This window comes from Pseudochaenichthys georgianus, chromosome 22 (genome assembly GCF_902827115.2).
Source record: "Pseudochaenichthys georgianus chromosome 22, fPseGeo1.2, whole genome shotgun sequence".
NCBI lineage: Eukaryota > Metazoa > Chordata > Actinopteri > Perciformes > Channichthyidae > Pseudochaenichthys > Pseudochaenichthys georgianus.
In genome coordinates this window covers 465388-490773 of record NC_047524.1, presented here as the reverse complement: position 1 = coordinate 490773, position 25386 = coordinate 465388, and the positions used below count along the sequence as shown (strand labels likewise).

At 40.3% G+C, this 25386-nt stretch overlaps 2 protein-coding genes across 2 annotated transcripts in view; both read left to right on the top strand.

Annotated features, from left to right (window-relative positions):
- The window catches only part of galnt16 (UDP-N-acetyl-alpha-D-galactosamine:polypeptide N-acetylgalactosaminyltransferase 16), a 49696-nt gene extending 38885 nt beyond the window's left edge, over window positions 1–10811 (top strand). Inside the window, exons 15-16 of the mRNA XM_034112226.2 lie at window positions 1867–1983; window positions 10124–10811. Coding sequence (XP_033968117.1) covers window positions 1867–1983; window positions 10124–10267 — 261 coding nt within the window. The 3' untranslated portion in view covers window positions 10268–10811. The remainder of the gene's footprint in view (window positions 1–1866; window positions 1984–10123) is intronic.
- A 5259-nt stretch (window positions 10812–16070) lies between these two features.
- The window catches only part of numb (NUMB endocytic adaptor protein), a 72339-nt gene continuing 63023 nt past the window's right edge, over window positions 16071–25386 (top strand). Inside the window, exon 1 of the mRNA XM_034111904.1 lies at window positions 16071–16287. The gene's annotated coding sequence lies outside the window, so the exon portion shown is untranslated. The remainder of the gene's footprint in view (window positions 16288–25386) is intronic.

The following is a 25386-nucleotide window of genomic DNA, read 5'->3' as shown; positions in this document are numbered from 1 at the left end:
TTTAAAAATACTCTGGTAAAAGTAGAAGTACTGACTAAACTTCTTTACTCAAGTAAAAGTAAAGAGGTTTTGAAGTGTACTTCAGTAAAAAGTACCCATAGCTAGCAGCTGCTTTAAAGAGTACCTGACTTCCCTTTATATTAATAGAACAATAATGTCATTGTTAGCTAATGAATGTTTTCATGCCGACCAACGGCAACATGACAACGTTTCCATTGGTCCCTCTTCTTTAGAGAAGACCAGGAAGTGATGGATACACGGATCGTGTTCCAACCAATAGGCACGCAGTGACTCTAAAGAATAATGATCACGCACCAAACACACATTCAGACTAAAGGAACCAGCTGTTTGGGAAATGAGAGAAGTAGAAAGTACAGGTATTTGTGTTCAACATGTAAGAAGTAGAAAGTACAGGTATTTGAGTTCAACATGTAAGAAGTAGAAAGTACAGGTATTTGAGTTCAACATGTGAGAAGTAGAAAGTACAGGTATTTGAGTTCAACATGTGAGAAGTAGAAAGTACAGGTATTTGAGTTCAACATGTAAGAAGTAGAAAGTACAGGTATTTGAGTTCAACATGTAAGAAGTAGAAAGTACAGGTATTTGAGTTCAACATGTGAGAAGTAGAAAGTACAGGTATTTGAGTTCAACATGTAAGAAGTAGAAAGTACAGGTATTTGAGTTCAACATGTAAGAAGTAGAAAGTACAGGTATTTGTGTTCAACATGTGAGAAGTAGAAAGTACAGGTATTTGAGTTCAACATGTAAGAAGTAGAAAGTACAGGTATTTGAGTTCAACATGTAAGAAGTAGAAAGTACAGGTATTTGAGTTCAACATGTGAGAAGTAGAAAGTACAGGTATTTGAGTTCAACATGTGAGAAGTAGAAAGTACAGGTATTTGGGTTCAACATATAAGAAGTAGAAAGTACAGGTATTTGAGTTCAACATGTGAGAAGTAGAAAGTACAGGTATTTGAGTTCAACATGTAAGAAGTAGAAAGTACAGGTATTTGAGTTCAACATGTGAGAAGTAGAAAGTACAGGTATTTGAGTTCAACATGTAAGAAGTAGAAAGTACAGGTATTTGAGTTCAATATGTGAGAAGTAGAAAGTACAGGTATTTGGGTTCAACATATAAGAAGTAGAAAGTACAGGTATTTGAGTTCAACATGTAAGAAGTAGAAAGTACAGGTATTTGGGTTCAACATGTGAGAAGTAGAAAGTACAGGTATTTGTGTTCAACATGTAAGAAGTAGAAAGTACAGGTATTTGAGTTCAACATGTAAGAAGTAGAAAGTACAGGTATTTGTGTTCAACATGTAAGAAGTAGAAATTACAGGTATTTGTGTTCAACATGTAAGAAGTAGAAAGTACAGGTATTTGAGTTCAACATGTAAGAAGTATAAAGTACAGGTATTTGAGTTCAACATGTGAGAAGTAGAAAGTACAGGTATTTGAGTTCAACATGTAAGAAGTAGAAAGTACAGGTATTTGTGTTCAACATGTAAGAAGTAGAAAGTACAGGTATTTGAGTTCAACATGTAAGAAGTAGAAAGTACAGGTATTTGTGTTCAACATGTAAGAAGTAGAAAGTACAGGTATTTGAGTTCACCATGTAAGAAGTAGAAAGTACAGGTATTTGAGTTCACCATGTAAGAAGTAGAAAGTACTTCCTTCTGATTTCTACCCCAAAAGATTTGGAAATGCTCTGATCAACATCCAGGGACTCGCAATCATTTGGCACTTTTGTGTAACCAAACTAAAATCTGGAGCAGCAGCAGCTCCCAAATAAATGGAATGAACTTTAATGAAAACGTCCCGGTTTGCCGTTGAGACGGTCATTAAGCTCTCGTGTGTGTTTCTCAGAGATGGGAGCTGATCGAGCCGCACATCCGACAGCAGGACCTCTGCCTCACCATCTCAGGCTTCACCGCGGGGTCGAAGGTCGTGATGGAGAGCTGCAGCTCCAAAGAGCCCCGACAGGTGAGACGGAGACACGATTATTAACAAGACGCTTATAATATATAAGGAATTAGATTTGCAGTATTGTCTCTTCTACATCAACATGTGTCCCCTCTTCTTCATGTCTCTTCTACATCAACATGTCTCCCCTCTTCTCCATGTCTCTTCTACATCAACATGTGTCCCCTCTTCTTCATGTCTCTTCTACATCAACATGTGTCCCCTCTTCTTCATGTCTCTTCTACATCAACATGTGTCCCCTCTTCTCCATGTCTCTTCTACATCAACATGTGTCCCCTCTTCTCCATGTCTCTTCTACATCAACATGTGTCCCCTCTTCTCCATGTCTCTTCTACATCAACATGTGTCCCCTCTTCTCCATGTCTCTTCTACATCAACATGTGTCCCCTCTTCTTCATGTCTCTCCTACATCAACATGTGTCCCCTCTTCCTCATGTCTCTTCTACATCAACATGTGTCCCCTCTTCCTCATGTCTCTTCTACATCAACATGTGTCCCCTCTTCCTCACGTCTCTTCTACATCAACATGTGTCCCCTCTTCCTCATGTCTCTTCTACATCAACATGTGTCCCCTCTTCTTCATGTCTCTTCTACATCAACATGTGTCCCTTCTTCTCCATCAACATGTGTCCCCTCTTCTCCATCAACATGTGTCCCCTCTTCCTCATGTCTCTTCTACATCAACACGTGTCCCCTCTTCTTCACGTCTCTTCTACATCAACATGTGTCCCCTCTTCTTCACGTCTCTTCTACATCAACACGTGTCCCCTCTTCTTCATGTCTCTTCTACATCAACATGTGTCCCTTCTTCTCCATCAACATGTGTCCCCTCTTCTCCATCAACATGTGTCCCCTCTTCCTCATGTCTCTTCTACATCAACACGTGTCCCCTCTTCTTCACGTCTCTTCTACATCAACATGTGTCCCCTCTTCTTCACGTCTCTTCTACATCAACACGTGTCCCCTCTTCTTCATGTCTCTTCTACATCAACATGTGTCCCCTCTTCCTCATGTCTCTTCTACATCAACATGTGTCCCCTCTTCCTCATGTCTCTTCTACATCAACATGTGTCCCCTCTTCTCCATGTCTCTTCTACATCAACATGTGTCCCCTCTTCTCCATGTCTCTTCTACATCAACATGTGTCCCCTCTTCTCCATGTCTCTTCTACATCAACATGTGTCCCCTCTTCTCCATGTCTCCTCTACATCAACATGTGTCCCCTCTTCTTCATGTCTCTACATCAACATGTGTCCCCTCTTCTTCATGTCTCTACATCAACATGTGTCCCCTCTTCTTCATGTCTCTTCTACATCAACATGTGTCCCCTCTTCCTCATGTCTCTTCTACATCAACATGTGTCCCCTCTTCTCCATGTCTCTTCTACATCAACATGTGTCCCCTCTTCTCCATGTCTCTTCTACATCAACATGTGTCCCCTCTTCTCCATGTCTCTTCTACATCAACATGTGTCCCCTCTTCTCCATGTCTCTTCTACATCAACATGTGTCCCCTCTTCTTCATGTCTCTACATCAACATGTGTCCCCTCTTCTTCATGTCTCTACATCAACATGTGTCCCCTCTTCTTCATGTCTCTCTACAGCAACATGTGTCCCCTCTGTGGAAAGAGACTCTGAAAGTTTCAGGAACAAAGATTTTCTCTCTTTTTGATCCATTTCTATAAAAACCTGTCTGAAAATGAGCTGATCAGATTTTGGCCACTTGATGATGTCATAACGATGTGTTGTCTTGAGTAACCATTAGCCAATCAGCAACAAGGTAACCCCCCCCCCCCCCCTATCACCTGAATCTCCTCTAGAGCTCCATTGAGTTCTTTGTAACCAAATGTCTCTCAGAGGGGCGTGGGGAGGGGCTCCTTGTTTTCATCTAAAGTCACAGACAGAGAATCAGCACTTTGGAAACAGGGCTGAAACAGAGGGGATTATGGGTAATGCTGCAATGATCTGTTTGGTGTTTCAGCCAATCAGAGACAGGCTCTGTATATATCTGAGACCTGGGATATATTGATGAAGAACAGTATAATAGGAGACCTTTAAGACATAAAAGCACGTTTTATTAAAAATTACATAAATAAACATTTCAATAAAAAAATATAAAATACTATAAAAAATGTACAACATATCTGAAGAATGAAAGAGTAATAGTCTTTTGAAGCAATGTGCGTAAAACCTGCCGTGAAACGCAGCCAAAGGGTTAAGAACGAAGGGAGGAATGTGCTTTAATCTCCACTATCAGTCACTTCAGCTGGAGGTTCACATTTTCCACTTCGCAGTCTGGAATAAAGAGCTTTATTTATCCTTGATGTGCCACTCAGCGGCTGAACTCAGACGTGAAGGATCTGCAGATTAAAGTGGAGCCAGCACACATGCAGAGAGCTGACCGAGATGGAGTAAAGCACCACGTTCACGTCTGCGCTCTCAATCTCACTTTGGTCAAAGTACAGAATCAGCTGAGTGTGCTTGAAGTATCCAAAGTACAAGTAGTCATTCTGCAGAATTCGCCTACATATATGAAATATTATTATATTATATATAATGTTGCATCAAGTAGCATTTAACAAATTACTCATGGTTCGGTCGTGCCTTTTTTTTTTATATATCTTTGATTATTTTACCTTTTTGTTCCTCAACAGTTATTCCACTAGTTTCATGCATTATTTTAAAAGTTTAACAGATGATTTTTAATGCGATCTGAATTGTAAATGTAGCCAGGTATCTCGTGAATTTCATCAAGAGATCAAACAAGTTGATTTAAAAAAAATGGAAAAACTGAAGTAAAGTAGATACGATAGTAAAGCAAGCACTCCCATGACTTCAGACTTCAGACCTCTCGAGCTCTCCTCTCTGTGGTCGCCTTTTGGCTGCACACTTGATTAATGACGCTGCAGAGGGAGTTAATAACTGGAAACATGTGTGTGTGGGTGTGTGTGAGAGAGAAGGGGGGGTGTGTGTGTGTGTGTGTGTGTGTGTGTGTGTAGCCTTCCCATCAGCAGAGACATGTCTTACTGAGGGAGACATTTGTCCTGAGTGCTTAATCCCGTAGAGAAAAACTATTTTCAAATCTTTGTTTCCCTCTGGAACCACTTTAAGAACTTTACGTTCCCTTTTCATTTTCCTGAGAATTATACTTGTTTTACATCCTCATCACATTCTCTCTCTATATATATACACACCTGAATATCAGTAGGAGAGGACTCTTTAAAGTAGAGACACTACATACTGATATACACCTGAACATCAGCAGGAGAGGACTCTTTAAAGTAGAGACACTACATACTGATATACACCTGAACATCAGCAGGAGAGGACTCTTTAAAGTAGAGCCACTACATACTGATATACACCTGAACATCAGCAGGAGAGGACTCTTTAAAGTAGAGACACTACATACTGATATACACCTGAACATCAGCAGGAGAGGACTCTTTAAAGTAGAGACACTACATACTGATATACACCTGAACATCAGCAGGAGAGGACTCTTTAAAGTAGAGACACTACATACTGATATACACCTGAACATCAGCAGGAGAGGACTCTTTAAAGTAGAGACACTACATACTGATATACACCTGAACATCAGCAGGAGAGGACTCTTTAAAGTAGAGACACTACATACTGATATACACCTGAACATCAGCAGGAGAGGACTCTTTAAAGTAGAGACGATACATACTGATATACACCTGAACATCAGCAGGAGAGGACTCTTTAAAGTAGAGACACTACATACTGATATACACACCTGAACATCAGCAGGAGAGGACTCTTTAAAGTAGAGACACTACATACTGATATACACCTGAACATCAGCAGGAGAGGACTCTTTAAAGTAGAGATGATACATACTGATATACACCTGAACATCAGCAGGAGAGGACTCTTTAAAGTAGAGACACTACATATTGATATACACCTGAACATCAGCAAGAGAGGACTCTTTAAAGTAGAGACACTACATACTGATATACACCTGAACATCAGCAGGAGAGGACTCTTTAAAGTAGAGACACTACATACTGATATACACCTGAACATCAGCAGGAGAGGACTCTTTAAAGTAGAGACACTACATACTGATATACACCTGAACATCAGCAGGAGAGGACTCTTTAAAGTAGAGACACTACATACTGATATACACCTGAACATCAGCAGGAGAGGACTCTTTAAAGTAGAGACACTACATACTGATATACACCTGAACATCAGCAGGAGAGGACTCTTTAAAGTAGAGACACTACATACTGATATACACCTGAACATCAGCAGGAGAGGACTCTTTAAAGTAGAGACACTACATACTGATATACACCTGAACATCAGCAGGAGAGAACTCTTTAAAGTAGAGACACTACATACTGATATACACCTGAACATCAGCAGGAGAGGACTCTTTAAAGTAGAGACACTACATACTGATATACACCTGAACATCAGCAGGAGAGGACTCTTTAAAGTAGAGATGATACATACTGATATACACCTGAACATCAGCAGGAGAGGACTCTTTAAAGTAGAGACACTACATACTGATATACACACCTGAACATCAGCAGGAGAGGACTCTTTAAAGTAGAGACACTACATACTGATATACACCTGAACATCAGCAGGAGAGGACTCTTTAAAGTAGAGATGATACATACTGATATACACCTGAACATCAGCAGGAGAGGACTCTTTAAAGTAGAGACACTACATATTGATATACACCTGAACATCAGCAAGAGAGGACTCTTTAAAGTAGAGACACTACATACTGATATACACCTGAACATCAGCAGGAGAGGACTCTTTAAAGTAGAGACACTACATACTGATATACACCTGAACATCAGCAGGAGAGGACTCTTTAAAGTAGAGACACTACATACTGATATACACCTGAACATCAGCAGGAGAGGACTCTTTAAAGTAGAGACACTACATACTGATATACACCTGAACATCAGCAGGAGAGGACTCTTTAAAGTAGAGACACTACATACTGATATACACCTGAACATCAGCAGGAGAGGACTCTTTAAAGTAGAGACACTACATACTGATATATACCTGAACATCAGCAGGAGAGGACTCTTTAAAGTAGAGACACTACATACTGATATACACCTGAACATCAGCAGGAGAGGACTCTTTAAAGTAGAGACACTACATACTGATATACACCTGAACATCAGCAGGAGAGGACTCTTTAAAGTAGAGACACTACATACTGATATACACCTGAACATCAGCAGGAGAGGACTCTTTAAAGTAGAGACACTACATACTGATATACACCTGAGCATCAGCAGGAGAGGACTCTTTAAAGTAGAGACACTACATACTGATATACACCTGAACATCAGCAGGAGAGGACTCTTTAAAGTAGAGACACTACATACTGATATACACCTGAACATCAGCAGGAGAGGACTCTTTAAAGTAGAGACACTACATACTGATATACACCTGAACATCAGCAGGAGAGGACTCTTTAAAGTAGAGACACTACATACTGATATACACCTGAACATCAGCAGGAGAGGACTCTTTAAAGTAGAGACACTACATGCTGATATACACCTGAACATCAGCAGGAGAGGACTCTTTAAAGTAGAGACACTACATACTGATATACACCTGAACATCAGCAGGAGAGGACTCTTTAAAGTAGATACACTACATACTGATATACACCTGAACATCAGCAGGAGAGGACTCTTTAAAGTAGAGACACTACATACTGATATACACCTGAACATCAGCAGGAGAGGACTCTTTAAAGTAGAGACACTACATACTGATATACACCTGAACATCAGCAGGAGAGGACTCTTTAAAGTAGAGACACTACATACTGATGAACATTTTATGTCATATCTCAATCTTCGAAGAAACTTAAGTCATCGCGTAAATCTAGTGGAAGTACATTATTTCCCTCTAAAATCTTGTGAATAAGAAGAATAAAGTAGCATAACATGGAAATACTTAAGTAAAGTACAAGTACTGCAAAATTATACTTAGCTACTCTCCACCACTGCATGACAGTAGTAGATGGAAAAAGCTTTAATTTGTGTTTTCTCGTCTACCGATTTTCCTCCGATTTGAGTTAAGTTGGACCGACTTTCAGATCAAAACCCACCTTTTTTTCGACTCAAACATTAACATTTTCACTCTGAGAGTTTCATGTCCTCCTCCCCACATGTATCAGAGCATGTTCGCAGCATCTAACCCTCAGCAGGACTCTCTCTCTCCTCGTGGATCTCAGATTAAACTCCAGTTCACCTCCGCCTTCTGATAAGCTCCTCGTGGCTCAAGAGATCTCAGCTCTCTCTCTGCCGTTGCTTCAAATTCAACTTTCTAGTTAGCAAGCTAATAACACATAACTTTATACTTACTACCAGCTGTTCATGGGCAGCACATGTTGTCTCTTTCTTTACGTCAGCATCAGGTTTCTGTTGAAGTCAAGCAGTGACGAGACACGAGGAGACTCATAGAAGTTCCTAAAGGCTATTTAAGGTAAAGAAGTCAGGAGAATATTCAGATAAAATACCGGATATTTTAAAGATATCGTTGCTAATGTTTGAGAGAAAAACCTAGTCTCTGGTATTGAAGCACATTTACAAGATTAAAACTTTAATATTCCATGAGATTATAGTCATACATTTGCAAGGACATCTTTCAAATTCAAGCGAAAAATGTAAAAGAAAATACTTGGATATTTGCTGAAATTTAAAGAAGTACATTCAGGAGAAAAACTGTAGTTTACAAGATAAAACAAAACAATTTATTTTCACAAACTAAATAAGTAATTCCCTGATATGCAAGCGGTCATTTAAAGTGAAAGAAAACACAAAATTATATAAAAGAACACGGATATTCTTTTAGATCTGAGTAGTGAATGCCACAAGAACATTTTTTAAGATTTAAGTCACGAATTATGGAGAAAAAAATATGAAATTCGTCGATTTACTGAGAAGAATTTACCAATTTAAAATTGAAAGAATTGCGTATAATCTAAGATTTAAATCACACATTTACTGAGAATACATTTTTAAAAAACAAGAAAAACTCATATGTATAACATTAAAACAAAGGAATTATCTTAGAGTGTGATCACACATTTGCAAGAAGAAACTCTGCGGAATAAAACTTGGAAATTCTGTCGGATTAAAATGGTGAATGTTCATTCTTATTTTATTTTTGTTTTACTCAGTCCTGTTAGAGCAGGGCTGTCAAACTCAATTTCATCCCGGGCCACATCAGCATTATGGTTGCACTCAAAGGGCCGGTTGTAATTTTAATTATATATAAATATACATATGTAAATATATAATATATATGAAATAATGTATTCTATTACATTGTTGGCCCCGCATTGGATTATTATCAGTTCTGGTAATATCTACGTCTGAAAGCAGAAATCTAGGGCAAATAATTGAAAGTAAATATTCAACAATTACACCATTTGTATATTATGTTCTTTGCAAGCTCTTGTGGGCCACATAAAATTAGGTCGCGGGCCGGATTTGGCCCCCGGGCCTTGAGTTTGACACCCCTGTGTTAAAGGTGGGGTAGGTAATTCACTTCAGAAACACGTGTTATATTCCATGGAATGCTCTTAACGTCCCGATAGCAATGAATACATTAAATGCTTTGACAATAAATACATTAAAACATTTCATCTGTGGAAGCCGTGGCGCTGTAAAAAGCACGACCAATCATCTGAGCCGGCTAAAGTAGCTGGATGGCCTACCTGCCTGTCAGCCTTCCATCGGGGCACACACTTACCTCGTGCCCTCATTGGTCATGTGCGCGTTCGTGTGTGTTGGAGGAGGGGCTCTGTGAGGAAGTGGCAGATTTTGTTCGGCTGCGTATTTTCAAATTCTAGCACTCGAGCTGGTTTCTCCGTTCTTACCCACCCCACCTTTAATGACCTGTGTTGGTATTAAGTGTTTTAATCAAGAAGTCATGTGTCATTATTACTTTTATGTTTTTAATATTATTATTATTACTGCTGTTTTGTTGTTTTTCTGTTTTCGGGTTTGCGAAACACTTTGTTGAATGCATTAAAAAAAAGTTAGATTTGATAAATATTAATGCAGTCGTTCCTTTCTCTTTTTCCCTGCAGAAGTGGAAGCCCAAAGGCACGGCTCTGCAGCACATGGTGGGGGGGCTCTGCCTGGACAGCCAGGCCCCCGCCGGCCCCCCCATCATCACCCAGTGTCGCCCCCAGCTGGCCAGCCAGACCTGGGAGCCTCAGATTATCTCCTGAGAGGGGGGAGACGGGGGAAACGGGAGGACTCTCTTCCGCAGCTCTTCGGGATCAGATCTGAACTCTGTGATCTGAATCCTGCGTGTCGGAGCGTAAAGACATTTTAAAGACCTTCCCGGGGTCTTTTTGTGTGCCGTCCTTCGAGGATTTCTTCTTCTACGTAATCTTAAACTCTTCGCGGTTGCACATCTCATTTTCTTTTTCGGTTCTGTATTTCTCCTGGTCGGCAGTTTGCTTACGAGTAGTGAGGGCTTCCACACACACTGATGTAGCAGAAGTGTGTGTGGCGGTGGAGTCGCTGCTCTCTCTGTGGCGGCGGTACATTTAGCCAAATCTCTACACTCACTACAGATCTCTACGTTTCTCGTGTTTCTTTAAAGCACCATGCAGAGCACCGTCAGGAAGCATTATTTATTGTTTTGCATGGTCAGACCCAAAGAATGTTGTTTTTCTTTTCTGTCAAAGTTTCATGTACATATTTGGAGCTCGGTTTTGGTGTCAGTCTATCTGTTGTTTGAAAAATAAAATGGTGGTAACAAAAGTATTGATCTGGTTCTTCACCAAATACATTTGAATTGAGACACTGCATACTGATATACACCTGAACATCAGCAAGAGAGGACTCTTTAAAGTAGAGACCCTACATACTGATATGCACCTGAACATCAGCAGGAGAGGACTCTTTAAAGTAGAGACCCTACATACTGATATACACCTGAACATCAGCAAGAGAGGACTCTTTAAAGTAGAGACCCTACATACTGATATACACCTGAACATCAGCAGGAGAGGACTCTTTAAAGTAGAGACCCTACATACTGATATACACCTGAACATCAGCAGGAGAGGACTCTTTAAAGTAGAGACACTACATACTGATATACACCTGAACATCAGCAGGAGAGGACTCTTTAAAGTAGAGACACTACATACTGATATACACCTGAACATCAGCAGGAGAGGACTCTTTAAAGTAGAGACGCTACATACTGATATACACCTGAACATCAGCAGGAGAGGACTCTTTAAAGTAGAGACACTACATACTGATATACACCTGAACATCAGCAGGAGAGGACTCTTTAAAGTAGAGACACTACATACTGATATACACCTGAACATCAGCAGGAGAGGACTCTTTAAAGTAGAGACACTACATACTGATATACACCTGAACATCAGCAGGAGAGGACTCTTTAAAGTAGAGACACTACATACTGATATACACCTGAACATCAGCAGGAGAGGACTCTTTAAAGTAGAGACCCTACATACTGATATACACCTGAACATCAGCAGGAGAGGACTCTTTAAAGTAGAGACACTACATACTGATATACACCTGAACATCAGCAGGAGAGGACTCTTTAAAGTAGAGACACTACATACTGATATACACCTGAACATCAGCAGGAGAGGACTCTTTAAAGTAGAGACACTACATACTGATATACACCTGAACACCAGCAGGAGAGGACTCTTTAAAGTAGAGACACTACATACTGATATACACCTGAACATCAGCAGGAGAGGACTCTTTAAGTAGAGACACTACATACTGATATACACCTGAACATCAGCAGGAGAGGACTCTTTAAAGTAGAGACACTACATACTGATATACACCTGAACATCAGCAGGAGAGGACTCTTTAAAGTAGAGACACTACATACTGATATACACCTGAACATCAGCAGGAGAGGACTCTTTAAAGTAGAGACACTACATACTGATATACACCTGAACATCAGCAGGAGAGGACTCTTTAAAGTAGAGACACTACATACTGATATACACCTGAACATCAGCAGGAGAGGACTCTTTAAAGTAGAGACACTACATACTGATATACACCTGAACATCAGCAGGAGAGGACTCTTTAAAGTAGAGACACTACATACTGATATACACCTGAACATCAGCAGGAGAGGACTCTTTAAAGTAGAGACACTACATACTGATATACACCTGAACATCAGCAGGAGAGGACTCTTTAAAGTAGAGACACTACATACTGATATACACCTGAACATCAGCAGGAGAGGACTCTTTAAAGTAGAGACACTACATACTGATATACACCTGAACATCAGCAGGAGAGGACTCTTTAAAGTAGAGACACTACATACTGATATACACCTGAACATCAGCAGGAGAGGACTCTTTAAAGTAGAGACACTACATACTGATATACACCTGAACATCAGCAGGAGAGGACTCTTTAAAGTAGAGACACTACATACTGATATACACCTGAACATCAGCAGGAGAGGACTCTTTAAAGTAGAGACACTACATACTGATATACACCTGAACATCAGCAGGAGAGGACTCTTTAAAGTAGAGACACTACATACTGATATACACCTGAACATCAGCAGGAGAGGACTCTTTAAAGTAGAGACACTACATACTGATATACACCTGAACATCAGCAGGAGAGGACTCTTTAGAGTAGAGGCACTACATACTGATATACACCTGAACATCGGCAGGAGAGGACTATTTAAAGTAGAGACACTACATACTGATATACACCTGAACATCGGCAGGAGAGGACTCTTTAAAGTAGAGACGCTACATACTGATATACACCTGAACATCAGCAGGAGAGGACTCTTTAAAGTAGAGACGCTACATACTGATATACACCTGAACATCAGCAGGAGAGGACTCTTTAAAGTAGAGACGCTACATACTGATATACACCTGAACATCAGCAGGAGAGGACTCTTTAAAGTAGAGACACTACATACTGATATACACCTGACCATCAGCAGGAGAGGACTCTTTAAAGTAGAGACACTACATACTGATATACACCTGAACATCAGCAGGAGAGGACTCTTTAAAGTAGAGGCACTACATACTGATATACACCTGAACATCAGCAGGAGAGGACTCTTTAAAGTAGAGACACTACATACTGATATACACCTGACCATCAGCAGGAGAGGACTCTTTAAAGTAGAGACGCTACATACTGATATACACCTGACCATCAGCAGGAGAGGACTCTTTAAAGTAGAGACGCTACATACTGATATACACCTGAACATCAGCAGGAGAGGACTCTTTAAAGTAGAGACGCTACATACTGATATACACCTGAACATCAGCAGGAGAGGACTCTTTAAAGTAGAGACACTACATACTGATATACACCTGACCATCAGCAGGAGAGGACTCTTTAAAGTAGAGACGCTACATACTGATATACACCTGGACATCAGCAGGAGAGGACTCTTTAAAGTAGAGACACTACATACTGATATACACCTAAACATCAGCAGGAGAGGACTCTTTAAAGTAGAGACACTACATACTGATATACACCTGAACATCAGCAGGAGAGGACTCTTTAAAGTATATCATCCAACTAAATATATCAAACATGTAATAATGCACATTTAGAATATGTTACCTGTGCAGTGATCATTTTACATTTTAGATATTGGAATAAAGAACATTATTTATAAAAAATAACTTTTAATATTATTATAAAAAGTAAAAAGATAAATACTATATAATTTAAATAATTAAATAATATATATTAATAAAGGATCACATATATTGCCATATTCCTTTCCCTATAAAGTTATATAATACAAAAAAACACTATTTATAGAAACAAATAATGAATAAATCAATTAAATTAAATCAATTATGATACATTTAATATTTTGTAAATATAATAATAGTATAATGTAGCCTATAATCTGAGTAAACACTACAAATCGATCATCATAACATAATTCAGTATTACAATACTAACACTAATACTAAGTATAAGCATGAAAACACATTACATTTACGCAGTAATGCTTTAATAATAGTCTGGTTAAATAACATGATAATATATGTGAATGTGTGTGTTTTTCATATTGAGTACATAATACTAATACTTTATGTTACATTTTAATTTGAATGCAGGACTTGTCATCAGTATTGCACCAGATGTGTGGCTGAGTTTACACACAGTGACCACAAGGGGGCAGACTATCCTCACAGATCAAGAAGAGGCTCTGTTTTATCACTCTGACCTTCAAGGCTGGTTGTAACAAAGAAAATTGGAGTTAAGATTACATACATGTCACTTGTTAGACGCTTTTATCCAAAGCGACTTACATACTCAGTACTGTGGACAATCCCCACAGGAGCACTTTGGGGCGAAGCGTCTCAGGGACACAACGACATGCTGACTGCAGTGACTCGAACTTGCTATCCTTTCGAAGATCAGCGCACTAATCCACTGAGCCACAGCCTCAGATAATGATGGAATGAAGGGGGAGTGGTAGTAAAGGGAAGGTAGAAAGAGTGTGCAGCTGTAAATAAATACAAATATTCAGACACACATTAAAATGACAATCATCAGAATAACAGGCTCGACAACTTAGCGTTTTCTTTGTTGGTTTTGAAACCTTCCAGGCCGCGAAACTGCAGCTTAGCAGGCTGCAGAGCTATGTGAGGAATGCACCTTAATGCTGATAAACTTCTGAAGAGGTTTCATCATCAGGGGCAGGGGGAGGGAGAGGGGGAGGGAGAGGGGGAGGGGAAACATGGTCGAAACCGGAGAAATTAAGGGCAATTTAAAGATGGTGGGGTTAGTTTGCTTGCTTACCATGTCTACGTTCACACTGCACCAAGGAACACGTATACAAAACAGTTTATTTAGTTGTTTATTTTAGTAACTTGGTGTCTGCAGATTTCTTCAAAATGCACCAAAAGTTAACATCACATAATGCCTCATTTCAGAAACCTTGAAACACACAACAAAATAGTCTTAGGAAGTCAACTTGGGAAGTTTCATGGTGATATTAGTCAGATGTTTTATATTCACCTGTTGTGTACAGCACAGTGAGTGTCACTCATATCACATGTCCACAGATAAAGAGAAGACAAATATAACGTTAAATAAACAGGAAGTGCATTTAAAACTGTGGTGTAATTATTCAAATGGTCCATCAAAGGTTTTAGGAGCTCCTTCACTGACTGGAGTATATTTACATATCAACCAAATGGAGAATATAATGAGGAACATGTCAGGTGACATGACAAATAAAATGTACTCACAAACTGAACATAACATTATACTTCACTTCAGAGGGAAACGTGTTTTTATACCCCTATTTTAATTGTTTTAGTTGTTTTTAAAGGTACAAAAGTAATATGCTTTTTACAGTACAAATGGGGTACTGCATGTACAGGTAGCATAATACCTTTAATACATCAACCACATGTAGGTGAACAATACTTACTAAAATGTTGAATGCATGACTTATAACTACGTTCTGCTATTTAATCTATTACTTATCTATTATCCAGATCCCGTGGTGGGGTGTTTCAAGTATGAACTAATACTGTAAATAAGTAAAACGTATTTAAATTACATTTCATTAAGTCGAAAAAAAAGCGTCATTATTATTGTAGGTGTTTCTTTTTCTTTTTTCTAGGTGTGTGTTTTTTAACACTCAGTCAATATGAAGATCCATAGTCAATATATTGGGATTTAATAAAAACATTGAGAACATGTATTATTATTTTTAAACTAGGATTCATGATTTTGATATCTTTATTTTAACATATTCAGTCAAAGTTCGAAGTGCTAAGTCAACATTTTTATTAAAATTAGATATTTTCCTCCAAAAATGTGCTTTCATAATCAAGTGTAATGTTTTAATACACGCTCAAATAAACCCCTGTTTTAATAAAATGTATTCCTAATTTTCATCATTTAAAATCAGCAGGTTACAGGTTGCTGCTCTGCCCTCCATCGAACACTTCCGCTCGGTCCACTTCCAGCCAATCAGCTCTCTCGGAGGCGGTCCGTTGCTAAGGAGGAGGTTTGGTTGCGGCTTCTCGCGAAGCAGCCATTCAGCGGCGGCTGCTGAAGAGACCGGACTGTGAGCGTCTCTACCGACTCTTTCTGAGGAATTAAAACCATTACACACTGCTCTGGTTCTCCGGTACAAAGGTGACGACATTACCGGGGCGTCTTCTGGGTCTGGAGGTGGTCACAGGTAAGAAAAGAGCGGTATCTTGATAGCCTTCATTGGTAACGGTTGTTAGCTTGTGAGCTAAAGCTAGCCTGTGTGTCTCTCTCTAGTTAGCCCAACGGCTCGTAGCTTCCCTCACAATTACATGGCTTGTATCTTGCTTTATTAGTTGAAAAGAAAACACAATAGGCTACATGTAAGCTGTGAGGGTGGTTAGTATCTTCCACGCGTGTTGGAAAAGGTCTGCCCCTGCACTACAAAGTGAGCTAAAGGGTTATTTAGCTAGCTAATTAAGAACAGTGTTGTAAAAGTAGATTTACTTTAAATTGTAATGTCTTTTTGAGGTACTTGTACTTTACTTGAGTATTTCCAGTGTATGCTACTTTGTCCTTCTACTTCACTACAGTTCAGAGGTAAATCGTGTACTTTTACTCCACTACATTTTTTTGTAACTAAGTAGATTTACTTTAAATTGTAATGTATTTTTGTTGTGGTTGTATTTATCTGACAGATAGTTTCAGAAAAAGATAACTCATTTAAAAATGATAAAACAAAGTGTTACTTGAGTTTATTTTCATCATTTTAATCCGAGTTAGGTTAATTTGTCTGCTGAGTAAAGTTAGCTAACGATACCCAACATACCTGGTTAACTCTTAGAGATGGAGGTTAGCTGAGGTGGGGGAAGTACGCAGATAATGTACTTAGGTAAAAGTAGAAATACCAAAGTGAAGGAATACCTATGATGAGGAATGTGGCTTATACTGAACACTAAACTTTAATTTCTCGACTGCTGGATTCATTTTTTTATATCATTTTTTATCAGATCTACCAGAACACACCTGATCACCTTTTGTATATCAGGATTACCTTTACAATAATAACCACCTTGCTCTTTGCACCCTATTCATGTTCAGGTTACTGAGCAAAAGCAAAAGAATACAATGATGGAAATAAGCTCAGTTAACACTATGTATGTGCCAACTGTCAGATAAATACAACCACAACAAAACGGATACATGGGGTTATTGAGTGATAGCATGGTTGTAAATAGGGTGCACTAATATGTTTAACAGAATAGTGATGGAGTAAAGATCAGTCCAGTTAAAAAGTTATCCTGATATATTAAGGTAGTCAGGTTCATACGATTGTTCTGGTAGAGTTGACACAAATTATATGATAAATAAGTTAAGTTTTCAGTGACACACTCCAAACATTTGTTTTTTAGGAAGCTACTGTATTAGGAAGGATTTCTGCCCACTTAGGTCCAATAAATCATCGTAGTTAATGTAGGCTAGCATTAAAGGAGGTGTATCTATTCGCAGTCGAGTGTAGTGACTTGGCACGTTTGTATAACATGAGTCACAACGCAGCTACAGTCCAAACATATGGTGTAAAAAAGACAGCTGCTCAGCACTATGTCATGCGGCAGGTTGCTTTCCCTGAGAGATATACACCGCCTGTGACTCACTGTTTTAACACTGAATTGTTCTGAGGTGTGATCATGTCACCCAGTTCCTCTTATATAATAATGATGGCATCGCTCATAATAAGGTAGTTTTACATATTAGCACAACAAGTGTTTCTACTCGGGGCATCAGATCGCCTTCCACATGCAGACTCTACAAAGATAGCTGCTTGATGGATTGCACTCGGAGGCAGCACTCCCTTTTCACGGAGACTTCCTGCGGGTGATTGGGAAGTAACGACATTACGTCGCTCTTATTGGGTATACTTGTTGAGTCATTGCTGTTTTCTTAGTGGCAGTTGTGACTTATCAACTGAGGAATCTGTATTGGCAGCACAAGGCGTGTGAAGCATTGGTACATGCCGTGTTTTGTAATTTTGTGAAGAGACAATCCGAGCTAGACATTTCTTATCTTCATGAAACCAAGGGGTGCAACTGATGATGGTTATGTTCCTGATTGACCACATTTAAGATACTTTTCTCATTTATTTGCCATGTTGGGAAAAAGTGAAACGCTGATGTTAAATCTCCAAGGATTATTTCTATCGACAGAAAAACTATCTGCAACTATATGAATAGTCGATTAAAACTAAAAACGAACGCCCTTATGGCAGAAAAGGCTGTGTTCAGCCTCTGAAGTGTGCAGATGATCTGCTTCTCTCTGTTCTATATCATAACCAAGTGAAGAGCTTGGGGTTTTAGACTAAGAAATCAACACATTTAAAGACAACAACTTGGACGTTTTACGGACTATATTATTAATTTGGAAAAACTAGTTACAGCCCTTCGCATTATATTCTCCTAGATCCAAATACAAAGTGTTCATATTGATTCCTCTGTCCTCACAACAGTCCAAAAACAACATGTATTACAGTTCTCATCCTATAATAATGAAAAGCAATAGATCCACACATTTTAGAACCTAACTAACCACTGAAAGGATAAATCAATTACAAAATCGGTTGCAGATCCAGTTCTTGGTGCATTGATTAAAAGACAGATTCCTTAATATTGGGCAGGATATACGACAATAGTACAAAGTGTTTCTAACCCATTGGAAAGTATATGCATCTTCTGGAAGGGACTTTGACGTCTCTCCCATACAAAGAGATAAGAGGGAGGGATTCTCTCCCCCCCCCCCCCCCCCCCCCCCTCCCTGAAAGTAACTCACGGCTTAACTCATCTCACAGAACGAGTGAGGCACGGTTGGCTTTCTGCCACCGAAAAACCCACTGTGCAAGTCCGTCAGCTGTTTGAGAGAGCAGGAGAATGTGAGACGAGCTGAATCTCTCTCAGAGGCTCTGTGGGAGAAACCGGCGTTTAACTCTGTTGGACATGCACACTGACATCCATCATCTGTGGTGTGCTTAATTAAGTCAAAGTAGAAATCTGAAAATACTTCAGTACACGTCCTGATTCCCTGTCACTGTTTTACTATAATATATAACCGTTTGGATTAATGACCTCTGTATTACCTCTCCTTACCTGTGTATGTTCCATTTAGCTGCCGTAGTCCTATATATATATACTGTAGGGTATTATCTTCTCAACACATTAAGGGACACTCCATCTCTCAGTTCATGACGAGCTTTGAGATATTAACATGTAGTCACTGGATAGAAAGGGTTTCTGTGGGAAAATCCGGCGTCATTCTCAGAGGAGAGGCCATTTCCCTGTGAATGCTGAGTAGCGATGCAACACGGGTAGATGGACATGCTGTGCGATGACGTTCCAATCACAGGGCTTCACTTTCGCTCCCTGATAGCGGGCATTGTGGAGCTTCTTGGTGAAAGCAGAGAGTGTCGGCTCCGCTCAGTGTGGCGGTTACTGAGCAGATATGAGATGACAGGAGCCGCAGATATGCTGCTGTGTTCCTGGTCCTCTTTTAGGACATCAAAGTCCTGTATCATCATGACACTTTGTCAGGACCGTGTCCATCTCCGACTGTTTGAACGGCATGTTAATCTTTGCTTAAGGCTAGTGCTGCTGGAACAATAACACCACACAATCCCTACGTTCGAATCTCAACTCAAAACCCACTATGCAGATTACTCACTGCAGCGTTAATTGTGGATTAACGTTACTACTGCAGTCATGTGTATGTTCCATGTTACTGCTGTAGTCCTATACTGTTGTGGTATAATCTACAGCATTACACCATATTACCCTTAGTGTGTAGCTCTGTGGCTTCCTCATATGTCCGCAAAATCTACTTTTCATCAGAGAAATAGCCCCGTTTCAAATTATTGATACGGCATTTCCAAATGCTGCAGGATGCTTTTTAACATCTACTGCAATTTATGAAATATGAGAAAGTTCTCAACACAAAGAAACACTTCATTTCTCATCCCAAACTTGGAGATGCTGTATATTAACATGTTTCCCTCGACCTCTGGTGTGAACTCATCCGAAAAGTACCTAAAGCTGTCGGCAAATGAAGAGAACAAATACAATATGTACCTCAGCATCACATAGAAATACTGAAGTACTTTGATCCATCTAAATGTGCCAGATACAGCCCACACTTCCTTTGGCTGCAGTATTGCTGCGGGGCCTGGAATGTGCCGGCTGATGTTGTCACCTGCAACTTGTGATTTTGTCAACATCACGGCTCACCAGGAAGTGTGGACACGGCAGGCATATGTGCTGCGATTAAATAAAATGTTAAAACGTTTTCTCTACAGTTTGGTCTGTGTAGAACGGGGAGACATGTCAACTCGGAGCACTGACAAGTTCAGAGTGTTATCCTTCGTTAGAATGTTAACTAAAGTCAGGCGTGAATGTCAGAGATTAAGACAAACGGTGGAGACAAGTTGCAGGAACTCGAGTGAGATTTGTTTTGACACTCTGACACCCTAACCTTTGGCGATGATAAGTTACCAAAACACTGCTCCGTAAAAGAGCAGCTTGCACAGCGGGACTACGGGTGAAATGTGAACACAAATGCACCAAAACAAGCTTTGCCGCAAAGACGATGAATGTGAAATGATTCTAGCGATGAGGACAAATCGTCAAGAAAAGCAAACTGTGGGCACTTGTAGCAACTAATCGATTACCAAATTAGTTGCCAACTAATTTAGTCGTCGATTCGTTGGCGACGTCATCACGTGTGTTTTACGTGCCGTTAAGCTCCAACGTTATCGGTCTTTTTATCGGTACTGGAGACATTTAAACAATATGTCATGTATTATTGCTACAAAAACATATCGCAGTCACGTCTATGGTGTATTTTCGATCTTTCCAATCCAGAAGAGAGATCTTTCTCCCCGTCTGTGTGCGAGGGGGCGGTTTACACACACGCAGCTGCTACGTGCAGCAACACACTGCGGAGAGAACGCGCTCCGAGGTGGTTAAACTTTACCCGTCTCGATGCTCGTTGTCTAAAGTGCAATAAGAGTTTAGCATGTGAGGCGGTAACACGAGCAGTTTGTCTAAACATTTATCAAAAGTGCTCCACGTCCAGACGGAGGAATGCACCGGTTCCACTGTCTTTCTAGCAGCTCTGTAGCCCCGTCCAGAGGAACGTTTCCACGTCAGATGTTCTGTGTGCTAGCAGCAACACACGGAGCTAACTACATTATACAAACACGGGTTAATGATTAGTTATTTAGTTAGTTAAAGTTTCAGCTATTCTGTTTACAGTTCTGTTATCAGATTATTTAATACCATTTGTTGTTTCTTTTGATGTGAAATAATATTTATTTAATTTAAATAAAAAGTTATGTTAATTTTGTTCAAAATGGGTTTAGTTAATTTAATGATATGTATTTTTGAATCAAGTATTCACCTTTATTGTCTTCATTGTTAGTTTCCACATGCCTAAAACAACCTCGAGCTAAATCTAAAGGTTGATGGCTAAATAAGAGTGTTTGAGAAATTATGCAAGGCGTACAGGAATAGTCCGAATAGTCGATTAATCGATTATCAAATTAGTCGTTTGTTGCAGCCCTACTCCATGTCCTGAGCTGATTGGGCCAGCATCCAGCAGAGGCTCTCTGGGAAGATTCAACCAGAGGGGAGGTTTCAGAATCAGGTTCTCAAACGTGCTGCTGACCCCGTTTCCACAGAAGCAGCCTAACATAGGTTCTGTGGGGCTGCAGAGTTGGGTTGGACTTGTGTGTTTGATGTGTTTGTTGGTAAGCAGCGTAATCCTCCACCGCACAGGGAAAGACTTTCTGTTGGTCGTGACCTTTTCACATAAAGGGAACGTTTCAAAAGATGATTGTACACCAACCCAGACAACACAAGACTGCGTAGTATATTTGTTTCAGATGAGGAAAGTTGGGAAACAAGCCTTTTTTATTATATTTGCTGAATTGTTCTGACGCTCTTAAACCCCAGTTTGCATAGTGTATGCTTAACACGATAACACGACCAATCGGAAACGGCATCATTTGGTAAACTATTTCAATCAAACTTTAATTATATTCAATGAGATGAAAAGCAGTTCACGATATTGACAGCCACTAACTATTGCAACCATAACAGTCCTGTTGCCGTTTTCATGCTATCGCTAATGTTCGTATTTGAGAGGCTAAAACTGATATGCATGAAAAATCTCATTTTCCCTTCAAGTTAGTTTTTAAAAAAATATTCCAATGTTTCCATACAAACCATTCAGTATCTGTACCTCCAGGTTTTTCTCAGTTGTCACATTTGTCTTTCTCAGCACTCACACAAAAAATGAAAAGCAGCAGTGGGCGAAGCATGGTGTTTCTTCGCTTTGAACACAGTCCCCATTTGGGCCAATGTCTTCAGCTCTTAATTGGGTCCACGGGCGTTGAGCCCCTCGTCTTTAAACTGAGGATTATAGCTGTGAGCGTTGGGGGTGCGTCCCTGTTTGCAGGAGTTGCCCGTCAGGTTTGCATCGGTATCACTCCTCCCAGCTGTGGTGAGGGACTCAGGGACTCCCTTTGTCCCCCCCCCTCCCCCCCCCCCCCCTCCTTACAGAGTGATACCTGAGCCTCCTGTGCAGGAACAGCTCATGCTTTATTCAACCGCCTGATCTCTGCGTTAATTACGACGACTGACCGCTGTGTATCGCTCAGGGAGGAACTTTGTACCGAGAGTTGGACGTAGGAACCTTTAGGCTTTGACCCAATGCAGTGGCACAAAGCTAACATGCAGGATTCATACTATTTGAGTTTGTAACCTAATAGCTGAATGCACTTATTTGAGTTGCACTGGATTAAAGTATTAGCTAAATGTAATGGATTACCACATTCAGAAATATTGAAGCTGTATTTGTAGAAGTTAATATCTTATTTCTGTTCTATAACACTTAAAACAGGTTTGAAGCTATTGTACCTGCTGGATCATTTCTGTTCTGAGTTGTTATCTTTATGGTTGATTGCACTTTTGAATAAAGGTGTCCACTAAATCAAATGTCAAATCTAACGAGACACAAAGTCAGAATATATTATTTGCTGTGTGTGTGTGTGTGTGTGTGTGTGTGTGTCAGACAGACAGACAGACAGACACTCCATGCCCTCACACGACATTGTGCACAGTTTCCCTTCACTTGTCAGCAGACAGTCTGCCTGCAGCTTCTTCCTGGTTCCACCTCCTGTCGTCACCCTGGACGTCGTTACCGTGGCACCCGTTTCCTGGTAACCACAATAGCCGTTGCTACGTGATGCAGAGATAAATACGACCAATAAATCGTGCACAGATAGTTCCCCGTGTCAAAAAGACACTCAAAAACGCCCTGCTTCCAAATGTGAAAATGTGTCTTGATGATACTGATGCGCATTATATTAAAGGGGCCTTAGTGAGCTCATTTTCAGGCTCATATTTGTATTTTGTTCCTCTTATGTGACATGTGTCCATGCTCGGGGCGGTGGTGGCGAAGTCCATAGGGACTTGGAAGGTCACCAGTTCAAGTCCCGGAAAGACCAAGTGCTACCGAGGTGTCCCTGAGCAAGGCACCGTTCCCTACGCGGCTCCCCGGGCGCCGTACATAATGCCCCTAACACTAGGGTGGGTCAATGCAGAGAAACCGTTTCGTTACATGGTACCTGTACTGTGTAATGACAATAAGTTGAATCTATCTTTCTAATGTTCAAAAAGCTCTTAATTTTTCTCACCCTCCGTCTGAAACCATTGTTAGTCTTTTTGGGCAAATGTTTAGCAACAATTTACATCTGCATAACTTTTGTGCTGTGGCATCAACAGATCATTTGGGCATTAAAAGCAGAAAGTTCGTCTTTGTATTGAATCTCAATACTTTTTGTGTACTGACAGAATTGTGTCGTACTTTTGATCAAAAACTAGCAGCTACTGAAAGTGGTTGGTCAGATATTTTTTGCAAGATTTAAATATTTGAGGAAATGAATGCTGTATTACATCCAGACAGATTTCTAATGAATTTCAGATGTGTGGATTAATGTTGGCAGAGAAATCTTTATTCACTTAATAAGGCATCAAAGGAAAGAGCTTTGATATCCAGATATAAACAGCTTTTTAATTGGCACTAGATGGAAAAGTTAAAATGATATCCAGCCTTAATCGAAACAGCCTCTCTCCCCTCCAGTTTCACATCTCCTTGCTTTGAAATGACTTGTGGTTTAAAGGGAAGCTGTTTCCTGGCCCAAACGGACTACTTGGACCGGCACTGGCTGTTGTGTAACTGCATTGTGTCGGGTCCAAAGTCCACTGGCTACCGTGTTTCTGTTAGATAACTGTGCTGTATGAGTAGGCAAAAAATATTCAGTGCTGAGTTATAGTTTTCACTGCAGAAAGAGACATTGTTCAAGTGTGTGGCTCTCACTGCAGCCTAATCGATGATGAACGCTCCTAGCACAAGAAACATGTAAATTATTAATGAGCTGAATATCGTGTTCTTCCTCGAGTGGAGAGGCCAACTTTTTGTGTGTTGGTTGGGAGGTCACGGAGTTACTTTTCTTGGTCAGTCCACATTCCTCTCAGATACTTTGGAAAGGTAGATAAGCCTCTTTTCCTGGGGAGGAAGGAGTTATCTGTGCAACGTGTTTCCTGTGTGTTGCATCACCGTGCAGAAAGTACTGCTTGGAGCACTGCAGGCTTTTGTTTACCACAACAGAACCGGGACAGGTGTGTGAGCAGCGTGTGCGTGCAGTGCACAGAGAGTGGTGCAGGGATGATGTTTGTGGGCTAACCCGGACGTTAGCATTGCAAGGGCTTCTTACACACGAAGAAATGGGATGTTTCCATTGTTTTGGGATTACTACAGGAAATAACATCTGTGGTAAACGCATGTAGATGATACGTTCACGTTTTGTTATAATCTCGACACATAGACGAAATCCAAACTCCTGAAGTTAAAAGCTAGCGTTAGGCTTTAAAGGAACTACAGCACGGTCATGACTTCACTCCACCACGGCTAAGCTAAAGGTGGGGCGATTACCTGCTTGTATTGACATTATTTAAGGCATCTTGCCATCAACTTTGAGACAAAGGAGCCCAGAAAAGCCGAGATGCGTACTCATCTCATGGTGAAGGACTCATTCCTGCACCACCATATTCGTTCAACGTATGTTTCGTTGCAGAGGGAAGGGATAAGTGTGTGGATACAATCTGAGGCATGTGCAGGGTTACACTCTCCCCACATGTGCGCCATTCCTCCAGCACCAGGCGGTCTGCGTAGATGCCCGTCTGTGAGAGTGCCACTGTGCTGAGTC